Source organism: Osmerus mordax, chromosome 1 (genome assembly GCF_038355195.1).
Source record: "Osmerus mordax isolate fOsmMor3 chromosome 1, fOsmMor3.pri, whole genome shotgun sequence".
Classification (NCBI taxonomy): domain Eukaryota; kingdom Metazoa; phylum Chordata; class Actinopteri; order Osmeriformes; family Osmeridae; genus Osmerus; species Osmerus mordax.
Window position 1 is genome coordinate 15,867,211 of NC_090050.1, and position 26,579 is coordinate 15,893,789.

The 26,579-nt window shown below is 42.9% G+C and overlaps 2 protein-coding genes across 2 annotated transcripts; both read left to right on the forward strand.

The window, feature by feature from the left end:
* Positions 1-342: 342 nt before the first annotated feature.
* On the forward strand, positions 343-5,801 carry acad9 (acyl-CoA dehydrogenase family, member 9). Its single transcript, XM_067244204.1, has 18 exons — positions 343-586; positions 780-873; positions 998-1,099; positions 1,179-1,285; positions 1,366-1,466; positions 1,672-1,750; positions 1,889-2,063; positions 2,180-2,253; positions 2,363-2,438; positions 2,529-2,599; positions 2,695-2,814; positions 2,894-3,022; positions 3,175-3,254; positions 3,347-3,473; positions 3,606-3,683; positions 4,198-4,326; positions 4,706-4,778; positions 5,054-5,801. Exons 1-18 carry the CDS (start codon positions 404-406, stop codon positions 5,152-5,154), a joined length of 1,899 nt encoding a protein of 632 aa, XP_067100305.1. The 5' UTR covers positions 343-403; the 3' UTR covers positions 5,155-5,801.
* A 10,078-nt stretch (positions 5,802-15,879) lies between these two features.
* efcc1 (EF-hand and coiled-coil domain containing 1) lies at positions 15,880-26,177 on the forward strand. Its single transcript, XM_067242491.1, has 8 exons — positions 15,880-16,566; positions 16,726-17,165; positions 23,327-23,469; positions 23,583-23,718; positions 23,925-24,090; positions 24,658-24,816; positions 25,073-25,142; positions 25,340-26,177. The coding sequence occupies exons 1-8, from the start codon at positions 15,880-15,882 to the stop codon at positions 25,465-25,467; spliced, it is 1,929 nt and encodes a 642-aa protein (XP_067098592.1). The 3' UTR covers positions 25,468-26,177.
* The last annotated feature ends 402 nt before the right edge of the window (positions 26,178-26,579 follow it).

The following is a 26,579-nucleotide window of genomic DNA, read 5'->3' on the forward strand; positions in this document are numbered from 1 at the left end:
CTGCTTGCTGTGTCATCATGAAGGGATTGGCAGAGAGGGTACGGTCATTGACGGTTTTATAACAGTGGACAGACGATTAAAAAAATAAATAGCCTAAAAACCGTTAGGCCTACTATAGAAAACTGGACTACGGTGGAAGAAAATGTTTGTTCGTGTTTAGCCCCAATTCAATTGTATGCTCGCACATTGTGTTATGTCAATATGATATTTTACGTTCCATACCAAATACAAATACTGCCACCAAGTGGTATGAAATAACAGTTGCATGGACCGGCACTTTATTTAACATGTAATTACGTCATATACGTGCGACAGAATGAGGGGAAAGGTCTCCGGATACTTATGTATATCCATTTTCAGAAACTAGCCACTGAAGGGTAGATGAGGGCACACTTTTAGAACAATGAATATCAACAGACTTATCATTCTTTCCAAATCTGTCAAATTTGGAAAGAGTTTGCTTACATCTAATGCACGGCATACTGGAAAACATATCACCTTGTGGTTGCGTCCTCATCGAACCTTCAAAACAAATGCAAGGAATCTTGCCTACGCAAAGGACCTGTTCCTTGGAAAAGTAAATAAAGTAAGAGAACATCTTTGCTAATATTTTTTGTTGTCTCATGTGTACCTGTTGTTTTATAGCTAGCTCGCTAAGTTAAACTGGATTTCAAACAGTGTCATACATGTGATATTTTCTCGGAGGGTTATCACAAACCCTGCGACTTCACTGAAAGGAGAGGTTGTCAAAGTGATCTCAATCAGACAATCTCTTTCAGGAAGAGGTGTTCCCGTATCCAGAGATAGGAAATGAAGAATTGGAGGAGATGAATATGTTTGTTGCACCAGTAGAGAAGTTCTTCAACGAGCAAGGTAAGAGAAAAATGTAAATGTCATCAAGTCAAATTGATGTATCTCACGTTGTGAACATTAGGTCTTAACGACAGAACATGATTACCCTATGATTAATGCAAAATATACTTTTTTTCTTTCTTAGTTGATTCAAAGAGAATTGATCATGAAGCCAAGATTCCACCAGAGACCTTGAATGGGTTGAAAGAGCTTGGGTTGTTTGGGATCCAGGTGCCAGAGGAATATGGTAGGTCATACTGTGAGCATGAGATTGCCATCCTCTTTCCTCACCTTTCAGTGAAGTCACCATAGCGGTGTGTTTCCAGGGGGACTTGGCCTGTCCAACACCATGTATGCTCGCCTCGGAGAGATCATCTCCTTGGATGGCTCCATTGCTGTAACACTAGCAGCCCATCAAGCCATTGGTCTTAAGGTGAACCCGAATGTGCAGTATTATCTTTTCATCACCTTATAATGAGACAGTGAATTCGTAATATTTTGGTTGTTTGTTAGGGGATCCTGATTGCAGGGAGTGAAGAACAAAAGGCTAAATATCTGCCCAAACTGGCCTCAGGAGAGCATGTGGCAGCCTTCTGTCTCACTGAACCTGGAAGGTAAGGCTTGGTACCACCGTGGGATCTCATCGTTACAAATGTCTACTCCTTTGGTTCAACTCCACTCCTTCATTAAGACTGGCTATGGCTTTGAACAGACAGCTTGAGTAATAATGGTGCTGTATCTACTAGCATTGTTACTGCAGTGACAACATAATATCTTGAATTTGATCAGAAATAATATCATGGTGCTTTGTAATTTCAGTGGAAGTGATGCTGCCTCTATACAAACCCGTGGCACTCTGTCTGAAGATGGGACACATTACCTTATCAGTGGTTCCAAGGTGAGGGAAATGAATGCCTGGAGTTGAATCCATGATATATCAGGTTTATTGTTGTGGTTTGCATTGATATCTGCTTTGGTTTGCATGGATTGTACATGGTAATAAAGAGAAAGGGTATATTGCTTGATTTGTGTTCAGATTTGGATATCTAACGGGGGAATGGCAGATGTGATGACCGTTTTCGCAAGGACAGAGGTGGTGGACAAGGATGGTGTAAAGAAGGACAAGATCTCCGCCTTCATTGTGGAGAGGGCCTTTGGAGGGATCACCAGTGGCAAGCCGGAAGACAAACTAGGCATCCGTGGATCCAACAGTAAGACTAATTGGTTAAAAGGACAATTCACTTGTGATATTTCCTCATGAACACTATTTGCTGGGACAGATTGGGTCCCTTTGACTGTCGTCTAACTCTTGTGCTCTTCCTCCCAGCGTGCGAAGTGTCCTTTGACAGCACCCCAGTGCCAGTGGAGAATGTTATAGGAGAAGTTGGAGCTGGATTTAAGGTCACTTTACACGGCCTCTCTGTATCACTTACCAAGTACAGTATTTTAGTATCATGATGATGTCCGACTAAACATTTCCTTTTTGTTTCTATGTGTTCTGTTGTTGCAGGTAGCAATGAATATCCTGAATTCGGGCAGGTTCAGTATGGGCAGTGCAGGTGCTGGAATGATAAAGAAGCTGATAGGTAAGACCACTGTTCCCTGAGTACAGGGATGATGAGGTTGGAAATCTATGGACTTTTGGGACTGTTCTGATTTGATTCTTCCCCTTGCAGAGTTGACGGCAGAGTATGCTGGTACAAGGAAGCAGTTTAACAAGAAACTGAGTGAATTTGGAATGATTCAAGTAAGGAGGGATGGAATCAGGATTATGTGTTGCCCAAATTGAATCATATGAGATAACTAGTGTATGAAATGTTTCTGTCATGTTCCTTGCTATAGGAGAAGTTTGCAGTGATGGCCCAGAATGCCTTTGTGATGGAGAGCATGGCCTACCTGACAGCAGGCATGATGGATCGGCCTGGGGTTCCAGACTGTTCTCTGGAGGCTGCCATGGTCAAGGTGAGACAGATACCACAAGGGCTTCCATCGTGTTATCTTAGAGTTGCCTCCTGGTCAACGTGTGTGTGTGTGTGTGCAGGTGTTCAGCTCGGAAGGGGGCTGGGTGTGTGTGAGTGAGGCTCTACAGGTACTGGGAGGCCTGGGATACACCAAGAACTACCCATACGAGCGATATCTGAGGGATTGTCGTATCCTGCTCATCTTTGAGGTATCACGTTGGACTGCACAATGATTTCATACTTCTGACTAGTAATATTATAAGAGACCACTAGAGGGCATGTTCAACTCGACCAAGAACCAAGCTGTGATTTCAGCTTATTCTGAGAATGGATTTTAATATGATGTTCTGTCCTTTCTCAGGGGACCAATGAGATCTTGAGGATGTACATTGCTCTCACTGGGATGCAGTATGCTGGCAAAATCCTGACCGGGAAAATCAAGTGAGCGTTGAATTCTCCTTGTTTGGAAGACTTGCTTTGGAGACCACTCCAGATGCACTCCTTCACACCCACTGTGTCTGTTCTGCCCCTAGAGAGCTGAAGAAGGGCAATGTTGGTGTGGTTGCGGATATGGTGGGGAAGAGGCTGAGAGAGTTTGCAAACATGCCCAGGGACATGGGCCTTACTGGGGCTGATGGAGTGGTGCACCCCAGTCTTACGGTACACTGCCCACCTGTGTCAATACTTCAGACAATTACGTTACAGAGACTGTGTTTGAACTTTTGATTTAGTTTGAGCTGTTTCTAGAAGCTGTGTTCTGAGAGCTTGGCTGGGTTTTTTCCTTCCTCACAGGAAAGTACAAAGAAGCTTGAACAAAGCGTTATGTTTTTTGGTAACACAGTGGAGAGCTTACTATACAGATACGGGAAGGTAAAGTATTGTTATTTACTTCTTGGTCATACACTTGTATAGCTAGCATTTTTTGACATATTTTTGGGACAAATCTATAAATGAATCCCTCTCAAATATTTAGAATTTCATTAGACAAATGTAGCAGGAACATGAAAGTGTACGTTGTTCCCATAGTGACTGCAGACCTAATTATTCTAAGCCAGTTTAGTACAGTTGGGACCTCTTCTCAACTCCCTCTTTTCCTGTTGGGCTGAGGTAATGTTCATGTGCTGAACAGCTGGACCTAGGTAGGGCCTGTTCCCTAAATGAGTTTCTATTTGGCCATGCTATTGTAATCAGCCCTCCACTGGAGCAGCAATAAACCACTTGCAAACGCTGCAGATTTCGGAATGCTCAATAATGTTCACTAATTCGGTGGTATCTGTGGAAATATCTGTGGACTTGAAAATACTGGTAAGAGTATTGTAGTGCAAGACAGCATACTGTTAATGGGTTAGGGTCAAATGTGCTGTGTGTGTGTTTATGGTGTCAGACTCTAGTTGACGAGCAGCTGGTCCTGAAGCGTGTTGCAGACATCCTCATCAACTTGTACGCCATGACAGCCGTTCTGTCCAGAACCAGCCGCTCCATTAGGATTGGCCTGAAGAACCACGACCACGAGGTACAGGACCACACACACACACCTGGCACCCACAGCGGCACTGTCTCTACTTGGACAGACTCTCCACCACAGTGTACCAGCATGAAGCTGTTGCTCCAACTACTGCACTCTAGACTCAACTGTTCACATTCTAGTTTGTGAGGTACAGGCTGACACAGGACACCTGTACAGTTGTAACTGGATGACAGTCATGCCAGCCAGCCAGCAGGCTGGCCCTCCCACTATTGTGGAATTATTTCATTTTACTGAGATGTGAGACAACAGAAAATGGTTCAAGATAAATGCCAGGATTGGTTTGAAATCAAAAAAACTCATACCTGCTGGTCAATGCTCTTGTCATTTGGAAGAACTTGAAATAAATTGTTTTCTATTTTTCTAGGTTCTGCTCACAAACACTTTCTGCACAGAAGCTTTTCACAAAAACAATTACTTGATGTTCCAGCTCCAGAAAAGTAAGTACAGCACACAATGGTTATTGAAAACAACCCTGTGCAGGTTTTATATGCTAGGTCTTCAGTACCGAACACTTGCATATGCTGCAGAATGTATCCATTGACCCCACAAACCATTAAGTCAAACTTCTGTGTGTGTGTGTGTGTGTGTGTGTGTTTGTGTGATTTCCACACTGCACAAGTCACTTTAATTACTGTGACATGGTGTAGAAAGAACATATTTCAGATGTTTTTCTGCATCACACTAATTCCGCTTGTTTGCCTGTGGGTTGTAGATAGTCCAGAGAACAACGATGCCAACATCAAGAAGATAGCTCAGGCTGTTCTGGAGCAGAGGGCATACATCTGCTCTCACCCTCTGGACAGAACCTTCTGAGGCCTCACCCAGGAGCTCCCTGGCTCCGCCCCCTGTCTTCTGATTGGGTGGAGTGGGAAGCCAGTATTGCACTAATCCAGTTGTGCACGTGCCCTAACTCAGTTGTATACGAAATATATGTAATGTTAATTAAATTATGTATATAACATGTATTACATCCATGATTTTCTCATTGTTCTAAGAATTTTACTGACAATGGAGAGGTGGAAATAACTTGTATAATATATTGGGGTGAACACATGTTGAACACAGTGTTGTTCAAAGCTTTTTATCCTGAGTACTGAGATACTGATCTTGCACATGCCTTTACGTGATTGTGGAAGTGGACAGGAAGTGGATGTTCCTCAGTGGACATGCAGGGTGACATCCTTGTGGGTTCTGGTCTCTACGATGTTGCTGCTGTTCTGGGGCAGGACAGGTGTGGACAGTGCTCTGCTGCTGGGGGCTGCTTTCTGGAAGAGATGCACACCCTTCTCTTCCTCGGTTAGGCCCACAATTGCCCTCTTGTGCTGGAAAGTGTGTGGCCTCCAGAACTCTCTGCAATAATCAACAAGAAAAATAAATCGTACTTTTATATGAACAACTATTCTCCTTCTCTGTTGCGTTTATTTTGTGGGTGTCTTTCATAATAAAGCTTGCCAACTTGCCTGAAGTGGAACTTGCTGTACTGGGAATTGTGTCTTGGTATCATATTGTTATCCTGCATCAGGCTTTGGTCCTGTAAAAGCCCAGGAGCGAATGCGATGTTGGTCTTCCTCTCTGAAGACGGAGGTCTCTGAACCACAGACAGTGAAGGCACAGGCTGCAACAAACACAGACTCACTCAGTCCAAGCTCCAACCTCAGATTTATCTCAATTACTCACCTGACTTAACAATTGTAATGTAATAATCTATTTAGATATATCTCTACATGATGACTTACTTGACTGAAATGTTCCGAGCCTTACCTTGAGGGCCATTCCTGGCTTTCTGAGGGAGTACTTCATGGGCCCATCCTTCAGCAGGTTCTGGAGCTTGGCTGGGAGCTGCCCTGGAGCTCCACCCATGTAGCACCTGAACTCTGGGACCCGCCTGCCAGACACGGTACTGCCGCCTGGGAGCACCTTCCTCCGCCACCTGGAGTACTGCGACCAGGCTGCCTGCTGCTGCTCCTGCTGAAGCCTCTCTCCTGGAGGGGGACACACAGGTCTGTATGAGAAGGTCACCCCACGGGTCTTGCTGAGAGACACACTGTCAAGCTTGAACTGCCCTCATAAATGTACCCTGGAACTAGAACTGTGGTTTAGTCCTTGTCCTGTATAGAGAAGTTCTCACCAGCCAGGTGGATAGAGACAGGGGTACTGAAGTCCTGATCAGTCTGGGTGTAGATCTGAAAGTCCTGGTGGCGCTCCCTCCAGGGCCATCTGTCCCGTGCCAGCGTGGGCCTCAGAGTGTTCTCATGCAGGATGTTTTCCCTCCAGGGCTGGGGGTGAAGGCCAGTATCAGCCTACAGTATTATCTTTAATATAGTCTTACTAGTGTTCTCTAAACCATCAAATCAATAGGATTTTTTTTTTAATATAACATAATGTGTGAGTGTATGGTCATGTACGTTTAGTGCACCATTTTTACATTGAAACCCCTAACTGTTGTAAAAGTTTGCCAATTCAGCGTTTTGTGAAAGTAGGACGAAATAGAAGAAAATGAAGAGCATGCCAAAACTACTGTTCAAAAACGATCAATCCAGTAAGCATTAAGCATTTCACATTATGTGTAACCCTATCCATTAAGCTCAGTGGATCTTCATGGAAGAGAAGCCCAAAAGTAAACACCAGTAAAAACCCAATCTCTTTGCCCCAATGCTGAGGAATGCCCATAAAATATGGCATTTTCATTCTGCTGGGATGTGGGTGAAACCTGACTCTGTGGGTGATGGAGCTCAACTCCTGCCCGTGACATCACCTTTCTCAGTGCCTCCACACGAGCCTCGTCGGGATGTCGTGGGTGCTCGTTGGACTCGATGCTGCTCTTGAAGCCCGGGTATATGAAGCCATCGTAAGTGCGCCAGGCCGACCTGGACCTGGCGTCTGAGGTTGTCATCTCAGACTTCACATCTCTGGGATCCACTGTGGCTGTGTGGTAATGCTGGCTGTAGGTGAACCTCCGAGTTGGTTCCTATCCAGAGGGGTGAACAGAGACATTTGACATCATCTTCTGTTTCGATTCCTCCTCTAGACCAGGGAGTTAGCATGGCGTTACCACAAACCTACTTACCTTGGCCATCTCCTTGCGCAGCAGTTCCCTAGCCTGCTCAGTTGAGTTCATGGTCTGGATACTGTAGTTGTGGGCTGCACTGTCTTTAGCCTGCTCAGCAACTAATACTGCTACCTTTGGCTTCTTTACTTGAAGACTGGCTTGTTGCACCTCCTCAATGTTAGCCTGAAATACATTTGGTTTATTGAATGACATACAGTATTTCCTGATCTAAAAACCTCATGCATATCTTCTGTGGACCCACCAACCTGGATGAAGTCTTTGGTCTGACTGAGCAGCTGCTTGTCGGCAACGTCTTGTTTCCATTGAATGTAGCGTGAGTTGTAGGTGCTGAGGGGTCTGCGTGTGTTCTCAGAGGCATGCATGGGGGAGAACTCAGGCTGCTTTTGGGTCTTTGCCATCAGCCTTTGCTCCCATTTCCCAGGAACTATTCCAAATTCCTTGCTCATGCTGAGAACCATCTCGGCTGAGGGGAACAGGTTGTTCCTCACCACATCTTTCAGCTTCCGCAGTTTACACAGGACGCTTAATCTAAACAGTGATGGACACTTTAAGTGAAGTTCTACTCCTTTTTTAGCAATATATTAGCAGCTAGACATGACAATGACCTGTAAATATATCTCTTATCTCTATCGGTATTTTATTTCTGTAAACATTGCTGTCAGGCTCCTAGATTACATAATAGTGCAGGTCACAGAGGTTAACTGATGGTACTATCTTAGAAGACAGATGAGTTATGGTTATGAGCTAATACCGTGACATGGCTTGGAAGCAGGTATGGGGGACCATGTCTCTGACATAGACCAGAGGCTGTCTCATGATGGCCTCCAGTGGCTCGTGGAGGTGAACGGGTCTCAGACTGATGTCCAGGGTGTCATACAGGCGTTTGGAGAAGCTCAGATCTGAGTTGTAGAGAACCATCACCTGTTCCTCTTCACTCCCCATCAGCCTGCAACATATCACAGCAACCTCAAGTTCCACATAGGAATGTGACCTCTACAATTCAACCCAATAAACAACACAGCTGACAACTGTTAAGAGTGTCTTTGTGGTCTTACTTTATAGGGACTGTTTTCCAGAGCCTTTTGATGGCTTTATGCTTTAGACCTTCAAGGACAAAAAGGTGTATCTGCTTATCCAGCATATGGAATCCAGTAACAGTGTCCAGATCAACACTCCCCCTCTCCGGGGCTGTCATTTTGTAACTGGAAAGGATTCGTTCAATGGTCTCGTTTGACTGGGAGTCCAGCTGGAAAGCTGCCGCGTTGATCTTTTGAATCTCTGACCTCAGCTTGGCCACGACAGACACGTTGTTGTATCTGAAGATGTAAATGATGCGACCAAACGGGGAATATAGCGCTCCGTCGCTGCCGCTCTCCATGTTGAAAGGGCACGCTATTTCAACCTGCACTTTGAGCTGGGAGTTGGCATCTAAGTAATGCCCCATTGGCATGGCGTGATCTGGGGCTCCTTCAACCACGCCTGGCATGGCCGTCAATTTCTTCTCCCACTCATTCCTCTCACTTCCCAGCAGCTGTGGTGGACGGCAGCATTCGATAGGTATGTTGAGCTTCACACATCTCTGGCCATGGAGCAGGCCAGACAGGTTCAGCCTGGCTACGCCGTATGGGTTGTACTGCTTGGCCTTTGCCCTCAAGGGGTTGTAGGTTGTGCGTTTGCCACTGACCAGGATCACACTGCTCAGTTTGTCATCATTGGGCTCGGTACCAAATAGGGCGGGACCGGAGGAAGGCTTCTCCACCTTCCTGTCCCGGTCGTGGACCTCTATCTCCAGCGGAGGGCCTTGGAGGAACTCCTGCAGCTCCCCAGGGCTCAGCAGGCCTGTTAGAATCACATTGACGTCTTTGAAGTAGATGTTAGAGCGGTGTTCTCTGCCTTTAGACCTGTGCACTTTCAAGTTGTGGAACCTGTACTGGCAATACACTGGAAGACACTTCTCCTATGGAAAGAGAACAACATGTGATCTTATAAACATTTATATTGTTTATAAACGTCACTACTGGAAATGTATAATCAAATGTAGCTATTTGAGTGCATTATGTAAGTACTGTAATTACTGTAATTGAGTTGTGTTGTGGGTGCAGTACCTCCAAGACTTGGAAGGGGACAGGAGTGGAGGGCAGGGAGGAAGCAGACAGGATGGTGATGACCAGTGGGTTGAGCTGAGCTTTCAGGTCCTCTGAGATTAGTGGCCTGTCCACAGTTATGTTGCACAGGCCCTCATACACCCCCGACGAACAGGTGACCAGGCAATCAGTCAGCGACCTGTCTCCTAACATTATATATAAAGGGGACTGAAAATCATGTAAACATATACTATAACAATATCTATAGGTATGCCATGTAAATGATATTATTGAAATAACTTATTTCAGTTAACAAGCATAATTGGGTGTGCTCAAGCCTTCGGCGAGAGCACAACCTTTGTTCTCTCACATATATATTATTATTTTTATTTCTTTTTGCCCCCCTAAAACTCAGTCAATATTTGGCCTACATAGACAACGTAGGTGTCAAAAGTTTCGTCTTGGTAGCGATTGAGTTGCTTCTATTGGAATTTACGTTCCGTTGCATGGTTTAAGCTTAAGTTACGTTTTTGTGGCGAAAAGTGAAGCTAACGGTGGCTAATTTGCTAGCCACAGTCACTGACGTTACTAACGTCACTGCGTCACTAACGTCACGAAAACACGCGTGACTACCTTTGCCAGAACATTCGTTTAGCATCTGTTAACTTGGGGGATAGCTAGGCTAACTATAGCTTTACTGCAAGGCAGCTGCAGAAACGCCACAAGAAAAGAGGCCAGGGTGATAACTATTTACTCATTTTACTTTGTGATATGACACACAATTGTGATGTGTAATGTACAATATAAGCTGATATTATTAAGGAAGTACATCTACTTTCGGAAACAGTAGTCTACTATTTCACTGAAGTATTAGCATCATGACATTAGCCTGTGTTGCCCGGGCAACACATACTACAGTGGTCTATGATGTAGCGTTATCTGTTTTCAATCGTTAAAATAAACATTCCTCACATATACATTTTCGTTGTAGGATTTATTCTGACATTAGAAAACGATTTGTTGGTGAAATTACCATTACCTGTGGTTTCAAACCAGTGTAGCTCACTGCAACGCTGTAGCTTACGCGAGACACACTACTGTACAAAAACATCTACACTAAACAGCTGTTTAGGAAGTCAAACGGCGACAGAACATGTTCGGTACTCCCCTTACTTAAATCAAAAGTCTATCTAACTACTAACCTGAACTTCATTGCCACAGCCTAAACGTTGTCAATCTGTTCATGAAAATAATTAATTTCAGCTTAAACCGTACAACGGAACGTTAAATCCAATTCAACCAACGCAATCGCTACCAAGACGAACACAGTAGTAGTCTAGTACTGTACCGTAGTAGTACAATTTACCGGGGCAGCTTCTCCACACAGGGCTATATCGCATTTTGCGTTGTTACTGACAATGATCGCTACCACTGAGCTTTTTATGAATGAGCGATTTTCCACTAAATAAATGTCAAGCTTATTTACGTTTTGGGGGGCATATTTTCAGTTAGCAGATGGTACTGTTTGAATCGCGATTCCATCTTCTACTGCCGGGTAACGTCGTAGAATAATCTTCAAAGGGGGTTCTTTATTAATGAATGAATGCAATGAGTAGGCTAAATGCCTGAAAATATCATGAGAAGGGAAAAACTTAAAATGACGTTTAAGTCATAGAGATTAGGTCAATTTTTACACCGGTCTGCCCAATTTATTCGTTTTGTTTCAACGATGAGGCTGCCTCTTGCAGGGGAAATGAGAAGACATCTATTTCATTCTACACTTCACTCGTATTTTCAGTTGTAAATGAGCAGCAAAAAAAAAATGCTTTTAAATCTATGTCATCTTTATAAATAATAAGTATGCATTTTTATATAAAATATACAGAAATATCAGTTGTAAAAATGTCATTCAAAAACGGACCCCTGTGCAACCGACGCAAGCAAGCACACCCTACAATTTCCCCAGAAATTGTACCCTCTCTAGTTCTATCTCTTAGAACCCCATAATTTAGTACTGTCTGACAAACATTCTCATGTTCTAAACAAATAATGATGGGGTTGGGTAATGGAGAGCCAACTGTGAAATCTCTGTCCCAGCAAAGTTTCTATGTGTAATTTGTCTGGGTCCAGTTTATAGAAGAAAAAAACAAGAATTTCCCCAAATTAAGGCTTTCATCAGGGTCTCCCACTGTGCCTGTTAGAGGAACACATCAAATGCAGTAAGATGCCTTATGCTGGTGCCATACAATAACCAATTAAAGAGCTGAGCAGCGTGGCCCCTCCCAGGTAGCAGCGGAACCCCCAACAGTTACCGTGCCATAATAAACAGGAAACAGTGCCTTCACAACACACTGAACAAAGCTGAGCTACCGTTGACCAACATTTAAAATGCTTGCTGACATTTTTTGCAACTGGCCCTATGTTTCTTGACAGCAACCACTTGTGCAGGGTTAATTGGACTACATTTTAATTGGTCAAAAAAAGGGAAATCATTATAGATTGTTTGACAGTTTACCTGTCAGTAGATGAAGAAGACTGAGCTCCACCAAGGCTGATCCGTTCTTCTGGATGTTCTCCAGATAAGCAGCATTGTCCTGAGTGGGTTTCTGAGGAACCTTCTTTCTGAAAACCGCCAGGTTCTTGTCTTTCACTGAGCTGCTATTCACAGCAGCTGAGACAAATTGATGAAAGCATGGTTTGATGAGTGCCATATTGTATAGTATGAATACATTAAACTCACTCCTCAGTTCTATACAGACTCCCAGCAGCATCAAATTACTTTGAGGCATGGCTATACATGGTTGTTAAAGTGAAGGTGTTCACTTGGACGTTTACTGTGTACTTCTGAGGAACCAAGATTGAGTCTAGTGTGGCATATTGAGTGCAGAAGCAATATGAAAAAGTGATACCATCACACGATAGCAACGACAACATAGTCCTCACATTGAGAGGTTGGGGTTGTCAATGTACAAAACAGATATTAAAAGGGATTTATTGCACTGGAATTATTTTGAGAAAAGACGATTCACCTGTTGCACAGTTCATCTCAGAGAAGTTCTTAAAATCTATTGATGTTGCATCTCCACGTCCCTTAGAAGATAATCTGGTCCTTGGGTTCTCCTTCTCAAAGACAGATCTCAGCTTATACACTATCTGCTTAACACCACCTTCAAATTGACAGGAGTTCATCAGTTGAGGATTTCATCTGAGAAATCAGAAAGTCTGAGGATTTCATCCACAAGAAAAACTGGATTTCACACTATACTTCTGAAACTTATATTTAGATTTTCAAATGAAATCTGAATCTAAGCAGCGATAGACAAAGATGAATGGGACTCAGTTGGGCTGTCAGTATAATGATCTCCTGAAGACAGAAGAACCAACCACATCACCATACCAGATGTGTAACAGGATTACCGTATCTCGCCGCCTCACAGTCTGGGGTAGCCCCTGCCATCACAGATTCCACACAAGAAACTCATTAGCACATTCTCACATTACACAACAATCGTAATGAAGACATAGGAAACGGAACATCCTTTAATCAAACCACAATGTAAGGCAAGGCTGAAAGGAGTAACATCTGATTACTATTGTTTTCGGTCTGTCATCCATTAACAGAGGACATAATCCAATAATAGAGGATTAGTTCAAATAACTCTTAATAGTAATGTCATGGCAAGATAGATATATGGCTGTCAAATTTCCTACCTAAATGATCGGTCTCCTCCCCACTCCTGGTCTGTGGCAGTCTGAAGGCTTTGGGTCGGTCATTTCTGGCTTTGGTAGACACTCTGTCCTTTGTGTCCCAAACTCTAAATGTGACCTTGTGGGACGCTAGTTTAATCAGTAGCTCTCGAGTGACTCTGACTTTGACAGACTGAGACCAGCCCAGCCACACCTGTTCTCCCTCATGCCATGGCTTTAACACCTGCAGAACAAACACATGCAAATGAGGCCCTCCAAAATAGTTTAGACAGTGTTTTCAGTCTACAAAAGTCATTGAATTCCCACAGGAATAGTTAACAGAGGTAGCTGGATAAGTGGAGTTTTGTTTTCCAATGAGCAGGATTACATTCCCATACGAAATCAGTGTCTGTGTGTTGTGAAGTGTAGGATGAGCAAACACAAACCCTTCAAACACAGACATGGTATTTAGATAGGTTTCCATCTGACATTCTAAACCCTCTCTTGTCTTAGTACAGTGACCTTTAGTCCTTCATACATACTTAAGGCAAGTGGAACACAGCCAGACAGTAAGCTGGCCTTCGTTTACAACACTGTTATAAAGCCACAATGTAGTGGTCTACTGTATCATTATCCCTTTTTTTGCACTGCATGTAATCACATCTGCTTGCCACCTTTGCTTCATTGTCGATGTAGATTTTAGCTGCAAGCCCAAACATCACAAGGTCCACTTTGGTTGGCTCTGGATCATCTGGTAGCAAGTTATATTCTATGTGATAGTAGCCTTGAGCTTTGGGAGCCTCAAAAACGCCACTGGACAACACTTTCTTTGGCCTCTTCTTTTCCTTTTCAATAGCAACATGATCCTCATCCTCTCCTACAACAGGAAGCAGCTAAATATGAGATCTGTACAATATAGGTGACATCCATCACAGAATAATGTATCAGTTCAATAATGTATCAAACAGTTCAATTACATTTAAATTTGCATGTTTTTTTTAAGCTAAGGATTTACATAATAAAATGACTTACCTTTTGGAATAGCTATAACAATGCTAATTTTCCATGTGACATTATGTGAATCATCTCTGACTTGCTGTGTGGATTTATCATGATGTGAATTTGACAGTGAATTCTGTATGCCTTGGTCCATATGTTGCACTTCACTTTGGGAATCCAACTGGTCATTTTCTGTGTCACTGTCACGGACTCCATTGTCAGGATAAACTCCAGTGTCAAACTCGGGTGAGTGACAATGTATAGATTCTCTGCTGCTTCCCTTTGAGTCTGAGAACTCACATACTTCTTTGGCTTCCATTAAGAGTGTGTCTATTGGAAACATTTACATAGAACATCGGTACTAGTCTGACAAGAGGAGCATATAGTCTTACAGAAAATACAAAACAAAAAACTAGTTTTTACTAAATAGCCATAACTACTTTAAACCTTCCATACAGATAAGTATACTATTCAGTACTGTACATGCATAATTCGAAGATTTTAAAATACATTTTAAAACTTCCTTTAAACTTTAAAACACATTCCTACCGTTTGTTTTCTGTTCGATACACGTGCTGCTTTGAAAGTGCCAACAGCAGTGTTACAGGCTAACAGATTTTCTGGAAAATGGACAGGTAAAGTTTACTTTGAATCATCCTTCCACAAAACCGTGAATTTAAAGCTACTTCCGCGGCATTAAATAGTTCTATTTGACTTTCAGAGCTAAAAAGACAAGTGTGTTTTGTGCATCAGGACCTCAGTTTACCCCATAACATAAATAAAGTTAAATCAACTGGGTTAGGCTTGTTTAGACTATTTTGCAAATAACTTGTCACCAAATGAACTGGCACATTGCATCTCGTCGCCTTGGCAACCAGCGTCACAATGTAGGGCATGGTGGTAACTCTAACTTCCTATAAAAAACTAACAGTAGTCAGTTGTTTAATAGTGTTAAGCTTGCTGAGTACGTGTCGGTCATTTATTGATATTTTTGCTCTTTCAATAAAGTTGAAAAAGTAAGAAAAAAAAACAGTAGTCAACTGACACAAAAGTTGCTATTGTTTATTACAATGGAATTAAATACGTTGAAGAAGTTATGATACAACAATGGAGTGCAACAATTAATGTTATGTCACAAACGCTTTTTTTTTTTACTTACAATTTTAATTACTTTTTTTCACACCCTTTGGATTAAAGAATGCTCAGGACTGGCTCTTGACGAACACAATAATAAGAGACTTGTAGCCTAATGCAGTTAATTATCTATTTTGGGCATAACTTTACGGGCATAACCTTACAGGCATAACCTCACCGGCATAACCTTACGTTCGACCTACCGTCTACATATTTTGCATAGCCTATATTCTTATTTTATCATGCAGTTGAGGCTGTAACAAATGTCTAAATATAATATTCAATTGTCAATAAATATTTAGATTGAACTCGATTTATACTTTTACGAAAAAAGGTCAATAATGTCCTTTTAATGGGAAAGAATTTGGGGGGCAGTGCTAAACATGACTTCAAAGAAACGCCCCATGTTCATAGAACCACTTAGATACATTCTCAAAGTGAGTGGTCAGAAAAAGCAGGCTTTGGCGTGGGATGCATCAAGTGCTAGTAGACACCCAGTTTTATCATCCAAACACAGTTTAAAGAATATCGTAGGCTACATGCAGAGTTGATAAACAAATAAATATGGATAATGCCGATACAAACGATCCATACAGCCGACCCGCGCGCAGGACACAATGGATAGTAAGTACTTTGGCTTACCATTATGGATTGGATCGAGGAGTCGAGAACGAAATAATAGTTTTGGCCACAGGGTTGGATCAGTATTTGCAGGAGATTTTCCATCATATGGACTGTCAAGGAGACGGCAAAATTCCTGTAGAGGACTTTAATATTTTATGTAAAATCTTAGGACTGAACAAAGACTCAAATTCGGAGGAATGTGCTGGTATATTGGACAATTTGCCAAACGAGTTTACTTTTAGACAATTTCATGCAAAACTATGTGGATACTTCAGCACTAAAGCAGGGTGCCAATACGATAATGGAAGATTACTCGTTGGGAAGGAGAGCGAGCATATAGAAACGCAGATCCGTCTCAGGAGTCCTTTGAGGAGGAGAGAAAGATTATTTTCTGTGGGCGTCGGTGGACGAAGGGGCCGAGGGTCTTCTCCTACCTCGGAAAGACATGCATCGGGTTGCAAACAACTGGGGTCGTGCCCACGGGAATGTTACGAGGAAATAGTGGCACTTGAAGAAGCTGAAGACAGGATAACCAAACTGGAGGAGGAAAATGCAAGTCTCAGAGAATTAGTTGAGGACATGCGTGCAGCTCTTCAGAGCAGTGATGCCCGGTCGTTGGCCTTACAGGTAAGCGTAAATGATTCAATGGAACAAATAGGCTATAGAGTTCACGTCGCTGTCTGCCAGGTACGCTACAGAACGATTTCCTTAGCATCAGCAGTTTTTATTACGTGTTTAATCACTCACTCTGTTCATGCAAGTGACCATATTTATATTTTGTCACAGGTGGGACTTTGGAAAAGTCACTCTAAACACAAACCAGAAGCTGGCTGTTTCATTGTCCACCAGAAACAAACTGCTCAGAAAAAAAGCATGTACGGTTGCACTAAAACCAGCAGATATGACAGCCAGAAGAGCCTGAATAGTTACCTCCACGAGGTAGAGTTGATCTGCAGCTCTCAGGATGGCCAGATTGAGGAGGCCATGCTGTGTAACCAGAAACTGGTGCAGGAGCTGCGGAGCTCCAGGGAGACTGTGGCTGCCCTGGAGGACTGTAACAAGTCCTTGAAGCAGGAGCAAGTGGACATGAGGAGAAAGGTGGAAGAGGCCAGACAGGCAGTGCTCAGTGGCCTGGGCAAGGTGAAGGAGCTGGAGGCCAAAGCAAGCCATGTCCCAGTACTCCAGCAACATGTTCAGCAGATAGAGTCTGAGCTCCTCTACTACAGGTAAAACTGCCCCAGTACTTAAGAGGTCATGAGAGAAAAATTCCATTATTCAAATGCATGATAACAATCCATGATGATGAGGATATGTTACTGTGGTATTTCAGGAGAAAAGCAAGCCTGACCGCTTGTTTTTCTTGAAAGGAATACTGCACAGTGATACTACACAACAAAGGCATATTAAATCTAACATCCTTGGCGTTAAATAAACATGTAGCTCACACCATATGCGGTTTTACCTCTGATAATGTTATGCCTTATGAAAAATAAGATATTGTTTTGGTAACACATTGCATCATAGAGCTCTTAGTGGTTAAAGTCAACCATAATGAATTTTGAAATCTCCATGAATAAAATGACTCCCTATTTACAATTGGCTCCATGCCTGGAAAACTCTACCATGCTATTTAAGTAGTTAACTATTCTTGATGTGGTTTGGTATTCTGATTTTCAGCCTTGTTTTGTTTGGGTTGGTTTAACAGACAATGTGTGTGGTAAGTTGGTCCTGTTTGTGTGCTGCTACTGTTGGGAATTATTAACTTTGAAGAAAGGCCCAACTTATTTGTTCATAATTGCACTGGAAAACACAAAGCCTTGTGTCATGAAAGTTTATTGTGTCTGTCCTTCGTGTTTTGGTCTTGTCTGTTTAATCCTGTCATTAATAATGGCAGAATTGGTATACTGTGTAGATGACTGTGTAAATAGCATGTGACAAGATTCAGAGAAGATTCGTTCTTCATATGCAGGTCTTAAAGACACTCAGAAAACTAAACACAAACGCAAAAAACGGGCTTCTTCTTTAGCTAATGGCACACTGAAACATGTTTTGCAAACACAGTACCACTTTGTAACCGTAAACTTACAAATCTGTGCAAACTTTTAAGGCTGTGCCAATAAGTCTTTATAAGCCCCCGTCTATGGATACTCTTCAGCCAAATAATTTATTCAGTTCCACAATAGGCTCAACTCTCCATTGAGCTAGGACCTAAGCAGGCTGAATGTTCCCATCAATCTGCAGAATACTCTGCCTGCTCAATAATAGACCAACTCACCCTCAGATGGAGCCTAGCAACAAGTCTCCATGAATACTCTCACCAAAGTATTGCTCATTGAAACCCTATTGACAGAATGTGTCAGATATTCTACTCATTGTTTGTCGCCTTGTTCACAGCTCTCAGAGCATGTCGTTGTCTTTTTGAAAGTATGCCAGATCAGGATACAGGATATTGACTCTTAAGTGGACGAGACTGAGGTTTAGAGACAATGAAGCGCAACTAGATGGCACGGATATACCAGCAAGCTGACAAAATCAGCTGGATAGCTTTCACATATTCAGGAGCACACAAATACTGTATGTATTTGTCACTCATATTATTCCCATCTGTTATTTTACTCCATCCACTTGAGTTGTCTGACACTTTACCTGTCATGGACAGGGTTTGTGCAATCTGCCTTTGATTTTCGCTCCTTTCCCACCCGCATCAAATAATGTGTTTGAGTTTCATGTGTACTCAACTGTATTTCAAACAGCAGTTATCTGGAACTTGATAGGGTAATCCGTTTTTAAATAAGCCACATACTGAATTGGCTGCAGTATTTCATATCAGATGTCCAATTTGTGGTACATGATTGGTGCAGTGATGTGTTGCCAAATCGTACCAAAGTGACACTAGCTGCTTTGGATGGTAATACTAGGATTAACTTTTGGGATGCTGTCAGAGAATAGTTAATCACACAGGTTCCACATTCCTTGAGAATAACTGTAAACAGTGTCAACTGCTGAGGGGAGTTTCGTCATGACATACTGCATGCACGTTAGTTGTTGAAAAATGTTGCACTACTACAGCATACTGGATCTGCACTCAAGTTTTCCATGACTGGATGAATTGGAACAGACTTGAAGTCAATGCGGTCTGTAGTCTGAAACTCAAGAAGTGTGAGTCCTATGGCATAAGGTTTAGATCATATGCTAAAAGAGAGCAGAGGGATTCATCTGGGAGGGAGGGAGCCACCCCATCAACAGAGGAATTGGTGGGAACAGGAATTAACTGCTCAGTGTATTACCATGAAAAATGAGAGAGCCAACCGAGTGTAACTTTTAGCTCTGGGTCTTTCTAAACTCCAAAAGGTAGTGAGGATCTAAATCAGTCAGTTCAGCCTATAGAGTGCTGTGGACCAGACCCAGAGACAATGGGGAGCATAGCCAGAGGAACAAAAAGAAAAGAAGGCGGAGGAAAACCCACCATCTGGAGGAAGAAGCAAACACTCAAGTGTTTGTTCATGGAGCGGAGGACATGTTTTTCAAGGCTCACATGAGAGGAACAGAGTCATCCATCTTTTCCCTCCTCTTTGTCTGTGGTTCAACATTCTAGTATGATCCGGAGTGGAAATCCCAAATCACTCCTGGACTATGACAACAACACTGGCACAAGTCTTTTGTCTTGTGTTATTGTCTAAGGTTTTGCCTCCATTTGTGTCTTGGAAGTTCCATAACCATGCCCTTGATATTTTCTGGTACTCTTTACTCTTTTAGTACCGAGCATATTTAAACACACTCTGTGTAGAAGCGACATGTACATATGTGTGTGCCTCTAACCCTTGGCCCTAAGATGCTGGGCTCCGGGGAGCCATGATCTGCAGGGCTTTTTATGCTCTCTACGTGGCGCCTGGGAGAGCAGGAGAAAGGAGGGCCCAGTGGGTCATTTATCTGCCTTCATGTGAGAAAAGCAACACTTGGAAGAGCAGGTGCTGCCATTGCATTCCTGCTCCTTAAATAATACGGGCAGGACTCACTCAAGGGATGTCTGCAACCAAGGGCATTATCTTGCCTTTGTGTTGTTCTTGAACAGTCCTCAAAAACCACACAGCCAAGTGGTCTCCCTTTCAGTTTGGAACCGTTCCCTCCTCTCCTCCCTTCCTCTGGCTTGGAGTTATTCTGACTGTGCAGACATCAGCACTAATACATCATACACAAGAGATTTCTTATATAACATATAACATTACTGCCTTCCACCCTTGTGGATTTTTCCTTTTATGTGTTTTCCTTCACTCATAATTCATCAACACTTGTAACTCTAGAGGTTTGTTTGCACCTTACTTGCTGGCTAGAAATGTAGGGTCTCGAATCCCAAATCTAGATTAAGGCTACTCACACAACTGCAAAGCAAATTTTCCACTGAATGTGCAATTCAGCCCAGAACCAAGTTTTATGTTTCTCAAGAAACCACCCAATATGATAAATCTGACCATGTATCAACAGACTTTTTGTATTTCAGTGGATTAGATGTATCACAGGTTTTCCAAACAAACCCCCTCACATAAACACGTCTTTCTCAGCCATAATATTAGGCCCCCTGCTAAGAGAGCACGATACATCAATCTCAGGTCTGCTGCCTGCCCTCACTTGTAACCTCTGTGGACAGAAGACATGGCCACTCACACTGACGGATAACACCTGAAGAAAGAGAGACATTTCTGCCGAGTGGGGGATGGGAATTTGAGGTCTGAGCAAGGATGGAAGTTCACATCGGCCCTCCCTGTGATAAACACAGGAAGTTCTCTAGTGTCCTGACTCTAACCATAAACAGCTGAACTCCCCCTGGCCTGTAAGCACTGGTCCAGTGTTTTATAAATACGTTTGGATGCAGAATAATTAAATAATAAATAATCCAACCACTATCTTTGCAATGTGCAGCTACTTAGCAATGATTGGCTTAAGGTAAACAGACTATGGCTGTAACAGCTAAATGCCTTTCCTTGATAGTAAATGTAAGATCTAGACAAACATGTCTCTGCATCTTACAGACAGCATGGTTGAACAGTGCAATTCAGGAAATGTTAGATTAATTATCCAATGCTTCACTAATCCAGTAGCCCTGGAATAAGAAATGGTACTCTATTTCAAAAGCCATACCTTTGAAGCCTTTCTCAGGTTTCCTTTAATAGTTTTGTTTATAACTCTGCTTTGAATCTCCAGATTCCAATAATCAAGAACATCAGAAGTATGTCATAGTGAATCAATTTCCACCAGTTTTTTCCTTTAAAGTCAATCACCCTCCACAACGAAGGAACGGGAAAATACCTCCTGTCTTTTGGGGCTGTTTCAGAACACAATGCTTGATAGGTAGGTTTAGAAAAAGCTTGCAAAGTAGAGTTTGCATTGATGTGAACCGCTAAACTATCCCATATGGGTTGTACGATGTTGCTTCCTATTTATGGCTGTTATTGCCAACAGCGTACAGTATGTGCCCCCAGCGTACAGTATGTACCCCCAGCGTACAGTATGTGCCCCCAGCGTACAGTATGTACCCCCAGCGTACAGTATGTGCCCCCAGCGTACAGTATGTGCCCTCAGCGTACAGTATGTGCCCCCAGTGTACAGTATGTACCCCCAGCGTACAGTATGTACCACAAGTGATGGAAAAGTGAGCTCATGGTCTTATATCTAGGGTTGCTTTTTGTATTTTATTTGGATTCCGAATTTCTCTTTAATTTCTCACTCATATGCTGCGTCTTGCTGACTTGTAAAACGATAAAAACATGTCTCCTTTACTGCACTCCAAAACCCCTGCTGCTGCTTTTCCATCATACGCTGGTGGGGGATTAGTTCCCAGTCCATGTCATAGAGCAAGACGGCCAGGCTGTCTACAGTATGTCTCTTGGATCCCACAGTCAAACCACCATCCAGGATGTCTGGCCTGCTCTCAGGTGTCTGGAGAGCTTCACACACTCTCTGCAACTTCAATTCCAGCTCTACTTCTGAGCTCTTTCTCACTACGTACAATGTATACATTTAATTATGGAACTACCTGATGAAGATGACTCCTCAAATAGCATTACTCACATACACAATCATAATCCCACTCAACTAACCTAGCCCATGGTCTTGGCCTGACATCCAGAAAATCCATTATTTTTCCCTCAAAGGGGTACTGACTGTTTGTACAAGCACTTTGTGTCTGCAACCAGACAAAGCTGGCACCATTTTTCTCCCCCATGTCAAAAGCCAGAGCCAGAGGCTTCATGTATATGTCCGTGTAGTGTTCACAAGAGCCTGGCCACAGCTCCGCTCTAACGGCTACTCTGTCAATTAAAGTGCAATTAGTCACACCAGGCTCAGAGTTTGAAAAGGCCCTCGGCTCGCTCATTCCTGAGACCCAGGGTATCCATGACAACCAGCTAGGATCTGTGTTTGTGTGCCCCAGCATCCTCTTCCCTAGGCAGCTGGGGGTCCTCAAGGGCTTGAGTCTACTCCGACAGCTACCTTGACTGTGGCCCCACATTTCAAATGTATCAACCCCTTCTGATTGGTTGTGGAAAGCAGACCTTACACTGCACACAATTCCTTCCTGTGTTTTGTACCTAGAAAGCTGTTATTCCCTCTAGTCTATATGCTGTTGCAGTGTTATGTCATTGGTCTAATGGTGTGCCTCGTGCCAGCAGGATATAAGCATGAGTGCTTCTGGACAGATTTTTTCACAGAGCCAAGCTGAAAAGCTTTTTCTAGATTTTTTCCCCCGCGCAAGACATTGTCATCTGGAAACACTTATTCAGTGTTTCACGAATGCCCCTATCGGATTTCTTACAACACAAAGACCAGACAGCAGAGGAAAGCAGAAAAATTCACGTGATAACAAAATGATTGATCTACATCAACTGCATTCTTACAACAGTTTAAAAATGTAAACTTTGACTACAAAGACACGCATGACTTTAATCAATATGTTTTTTGTCTAGGTTACAAGTGATGTTTCAACTTCATTATGATGTACAATATTTTATACTTATGACTTGACTGTCTTAATTCCATGTCTCCTCCTTAATGCCATCACCATCATTTTATTCTGCTCAGAACTTGTAGTCAAACTTTTGGAAACTTGAGGGGTAATTCTCACACTGTCCCACTTTACTGTGAAAATGTCTTAAAGCTTTCAGTGCTCTAAAGATGCTGTGCCTGGCTTCAATTACTTAATTTAGAGAACTATATCACACAGCCCCCAATAAAATGATCTTGGCGGTTGCAGATGTTACACACTCATGTTTGTAGTAAGTCTTATGTCTCATGTTACACATGCACGTTTTAAAGTCAGACTGTGCTTGGATAGGGTAGAAATAGAATGCATTCTGAATGGATTTGCAGAAACAACATGCTTATTTTTCTCCAGATCTGAGTTGTCCAAACTACAAATCCCATGCAGCACCAGGGCAAGGCAGCAGGTCACGGGCAGACCAGGACAGGAATTCTGCCTGGACTCCCAGCATGACCGGCGGTCTCCTACAGGGCGAGCGGAGACCACACTAGACAACAGTAAGGCATACTGCTCCTTATTCCTTACAGCCTAAACCATCTTATTAAATCTCAGAGTTTTATCTAGTGATGCTGGCCTCTGTATCCTGATGATTTGTGTTGTGTTGTGACAGTGGAGGAGCAACTGTTCCGCTCTGTGGAGGGCCAGGCGGCGTCAGACGAGGAGGAGGACAAGTGGACAGGAGAGCAACAGAGACAGGTGGACGAGGTGAAGAGGATTCTCACCAGGCTGTCCTGCTGTGGGGACAGGTACAGCACACCAGCTCTGACTCCACCTCCCCAAACCAACCCTGCCTCTCACACCTGCAGCGTGCACACAGCCGCACAGGCACAAGTTGGCCTAACTGAGCCTACACGTTTAACGAGTGTAATAACAGGATGGAAATGGGGCTTAATTTGACCTGTTGGGTTTCAGAGGGAGGTTTTAACGAATGGGTTCCCCTGGTTTTCACCAGGTGTGAAGATAAGGCGGTGAAGAAGCTACTGTCCCACTTTGGAGGCTCCAGAAGCGAGGAGAGCCGCAGTGCTGTGGTGGAGCTCCTGGAGAAAGTCACCAGGCTGAACAAGCAGCTGGAGCTCAAGGAAAGTCAGGCTTGCAAGGCTGAGCTCGACATGGACCAGGTAAAGAACACCGATGACCACCATCACTACTGCACTTCCTGATACAGCTGGAGAAATAATGGTTCTTTGGATTATGTTTTGTCTCCCTATATATATATAGTCATTTTGGGGCTCTGGTCATGGTGTAAAGTTGGATTAGAGAGGACTGGTATAAGTTGTTATGAGAGTGCAGGGCTTCAAAGTCAAACCACAGTGAGTGGCACAGCCCAGCGCCCAGCCGGCAGCAGTGGTCACAGCGCCACCCTGTGTGTGCAGCTGTTTCTCACTGAGCTGACCACAAAAATACCCTCTAGCCCTACATGGCACTTTGGAATATCGTAAATAAACCCTCTGGATACAGCTGAGTAGCAGCTCACCAAACAGCAACATGTACAGACGGGGAGGGGACCATGACGTCGTGGGTTTTTTGTATTTTCAAAATGTTCAGCCGCTCAGCTAAACAAACCTATGAGCGAGAGGGCTTATTTACATGGAGGCCTGGCCTTAGTCTGCGTGTGGGGAGAGACCTGTTCTGTGGTCGTGGTTATGACCTGACAACAAGCCTGTTTTTGTCTCTGTGTGTCCCAGATGAAGGACTCTCTGGTGCAGGAGCTACAGCAGAAGGCCGAGGAAGCAGAGATGCTCCAGATGGAGCTGCAGATGCTGGAGACGGAGAGAGTGCGACTGTCCCTTGTCGAGGAGAAACTGGTGGATGTTCTACAGCTCCTGCAGCAGCTCAGGGACCTGGTCAGTCAGACCCTGGGGGCCTATTATGCACCAGCAGACTTCTTTGTTTATAATCAATCAGCAGTTGTATAGAAAAGGTGTTACCTATTTGTGACTTGGTGAAACATTACTATTGCTGAACCATGTGGTGTTCTCTCAATTAAAAGGTGTTAGAGTAGCTGATAGTGTTTCCCTTTCGCTTCTAGATTTTTTTTCCTTGTTATTACATAGCCTGTTGCTAGCGTGGCAGCCAGTAAAAAGCGTTCTCTGGTTTCAGAATGTGTCCCGGAGGTCTCTTGGGAAGATCTTGCTAAGCACTTTGGAGTCCTGTAGCGATCCTCAACATGGTAAGAAACACCACTTTAAACAGCTTTACAGTGAATCAGTAAACTACATATGGTCGCTGTGTGAAACATGATAATGAAGAATTACAAAAGACCCCCAAGTTGTAAAGTTAAAAATAGGTTTCAATTAGATTTTCTTATGGATAGGCTTGCATGTAATGTAATTATCTATATATTCACATCTGTTACCTATTATTTAGGGAAAGCCCACATACTGGAGGTTCTCAACGCTCTGTATCATGAGCTGGCTGCCTGTGAGATTCTGTCTTCTGGAGCACCACAGGAACAAACTAGCCAGTCCCTCAACGCTCTGGTCATCTCCTGTTGATCAAGCTTGCCACCTGCTGGACAGAATATAACTAAGCTCAAAGGAATCATACTGCTTTCCATGTTACCTAAACTATATTTTAACCTTTGTGGTCATGAAACAATGTACATAATGTATTATACACTTAGCTAGCTCTTATTTTCCTCAAGTCTTTATCTGTCAAAATGGTTAGACTTAGAAGATACATTGTCTGTGAGCTACACATGCACTTCAGTTAGTCTTTCATAACTTCTTTATGTTCTCCTTGTCAACATAAGATATTTTATGTGACTGCATTAACATGGTAATCATGTACATGTCTTTTTACAAAATATATTTCAATAACAATGTTATACATTTGCATTATGCATCTTTATTTTCTTAACCTATTCTGGGAAGGGTGGGGGTCAGTTGCTGGAGGTTTTAACTAGGGCATTACCTTCACAATGGTGCTATCCAGTCTGTCCAATCCCACAGTCACTCATCCACACCAGCATGCAAGCTTATTTTCAGTGTGTGCCATTTGATTGTACTCAGCGTTAAAAAGTGAACATTAATTCTTAATGTAATATTGCTTATATGTTTCAAACATAGTGAATATAAGCGCTTTTGACAAATTTGCCTTACAAAGGCTCCTCTTCAAAGATGTTGTGGGAGTATGATTTATTTTCATACATCTGATGTTCTTCTGGACAAACACTCAATCTTGAGTTTCCTTTGTGGTCAATAAAGTGAACGAAATAGAATTGAATCGTAACGTGATGACTTCTACTTGTGTTATATTGTGTTATATTAACAAGATGTGGGACAGTAATACAAGACACTTCAATAGATAATAGCCTAGGAGTTTTATTTTTTCATTAAGTATTCCTTTGGTTTCCAATCTTTGCATTTATAAAGTACGATATCGTTAAAGTCCTGACTGAGTAAGAAGAAATCACTATACAAATGGCACGCTAGGACAAATCAGATTTGCCATTTATTTGCAGGCTGGGCATGTTCCTTCACAATTTCAAAGGAGGCGCCTACACACTCCTAAACAATAGGTGGCGGTAATGCTCCTCATAGTCTACATCTTGGTTGCAATGTACCATTGGATTTAGAAGAAGAAGGTCCATAATGTTGGGATAGTA

What these genes read in the sequence shown, in the direction of transcription:
- acad9 (XM_067244204.1), top strand. Translation starts at nt 404, where the DNA reads ATGAATATCAACAGACTTATCATTCTTTCCAAATCTGTCAAATTTGGA. An exon ending in ACCTTATCAGTGGTTCCAAG is followed by an intron (nt 1,751 to 1,888) that starts GTGAGGGAAATG and finishes ATTTGTGTTCAG; the next exon opens with ATTTGGATATCTAACGGGGG. An exon ending in ATCCTGACCGGGAAAATCAA is followed by an intron (nt 3,255 to 3,346) that starts GTGAGCGTTGAA and finishes TTCTGCCCCTAG; the next exon opens with AGAGCTGAAGAAGGGCAATG.
- efcc1 (XM_067242491.1), top strand. Translation starts at nt 15,880, where the DNA reads ATGGATAATGCCGATACAAACGATCCATACAGCCGACCCGCGCGCAGG. An exon ending in CTGAGCTCGACATGGACCAG is followed by an intron (nt 24,091 to 24,657) that starts GTAAAGAACACC and finishes TGTGTGTCCCAG; the next exon opens with ATGAAGGACTCTCTGGTGCA. An exon ending in TGCAGCAGCTCAGGGACCTG is followed by an intron (nt 24,817 to 25,072) that starts GTCAGTCAGACC and finishes CTCTGGTTTCAG; the next exon opens with AATGTGTCCCGGAGGTCTCT.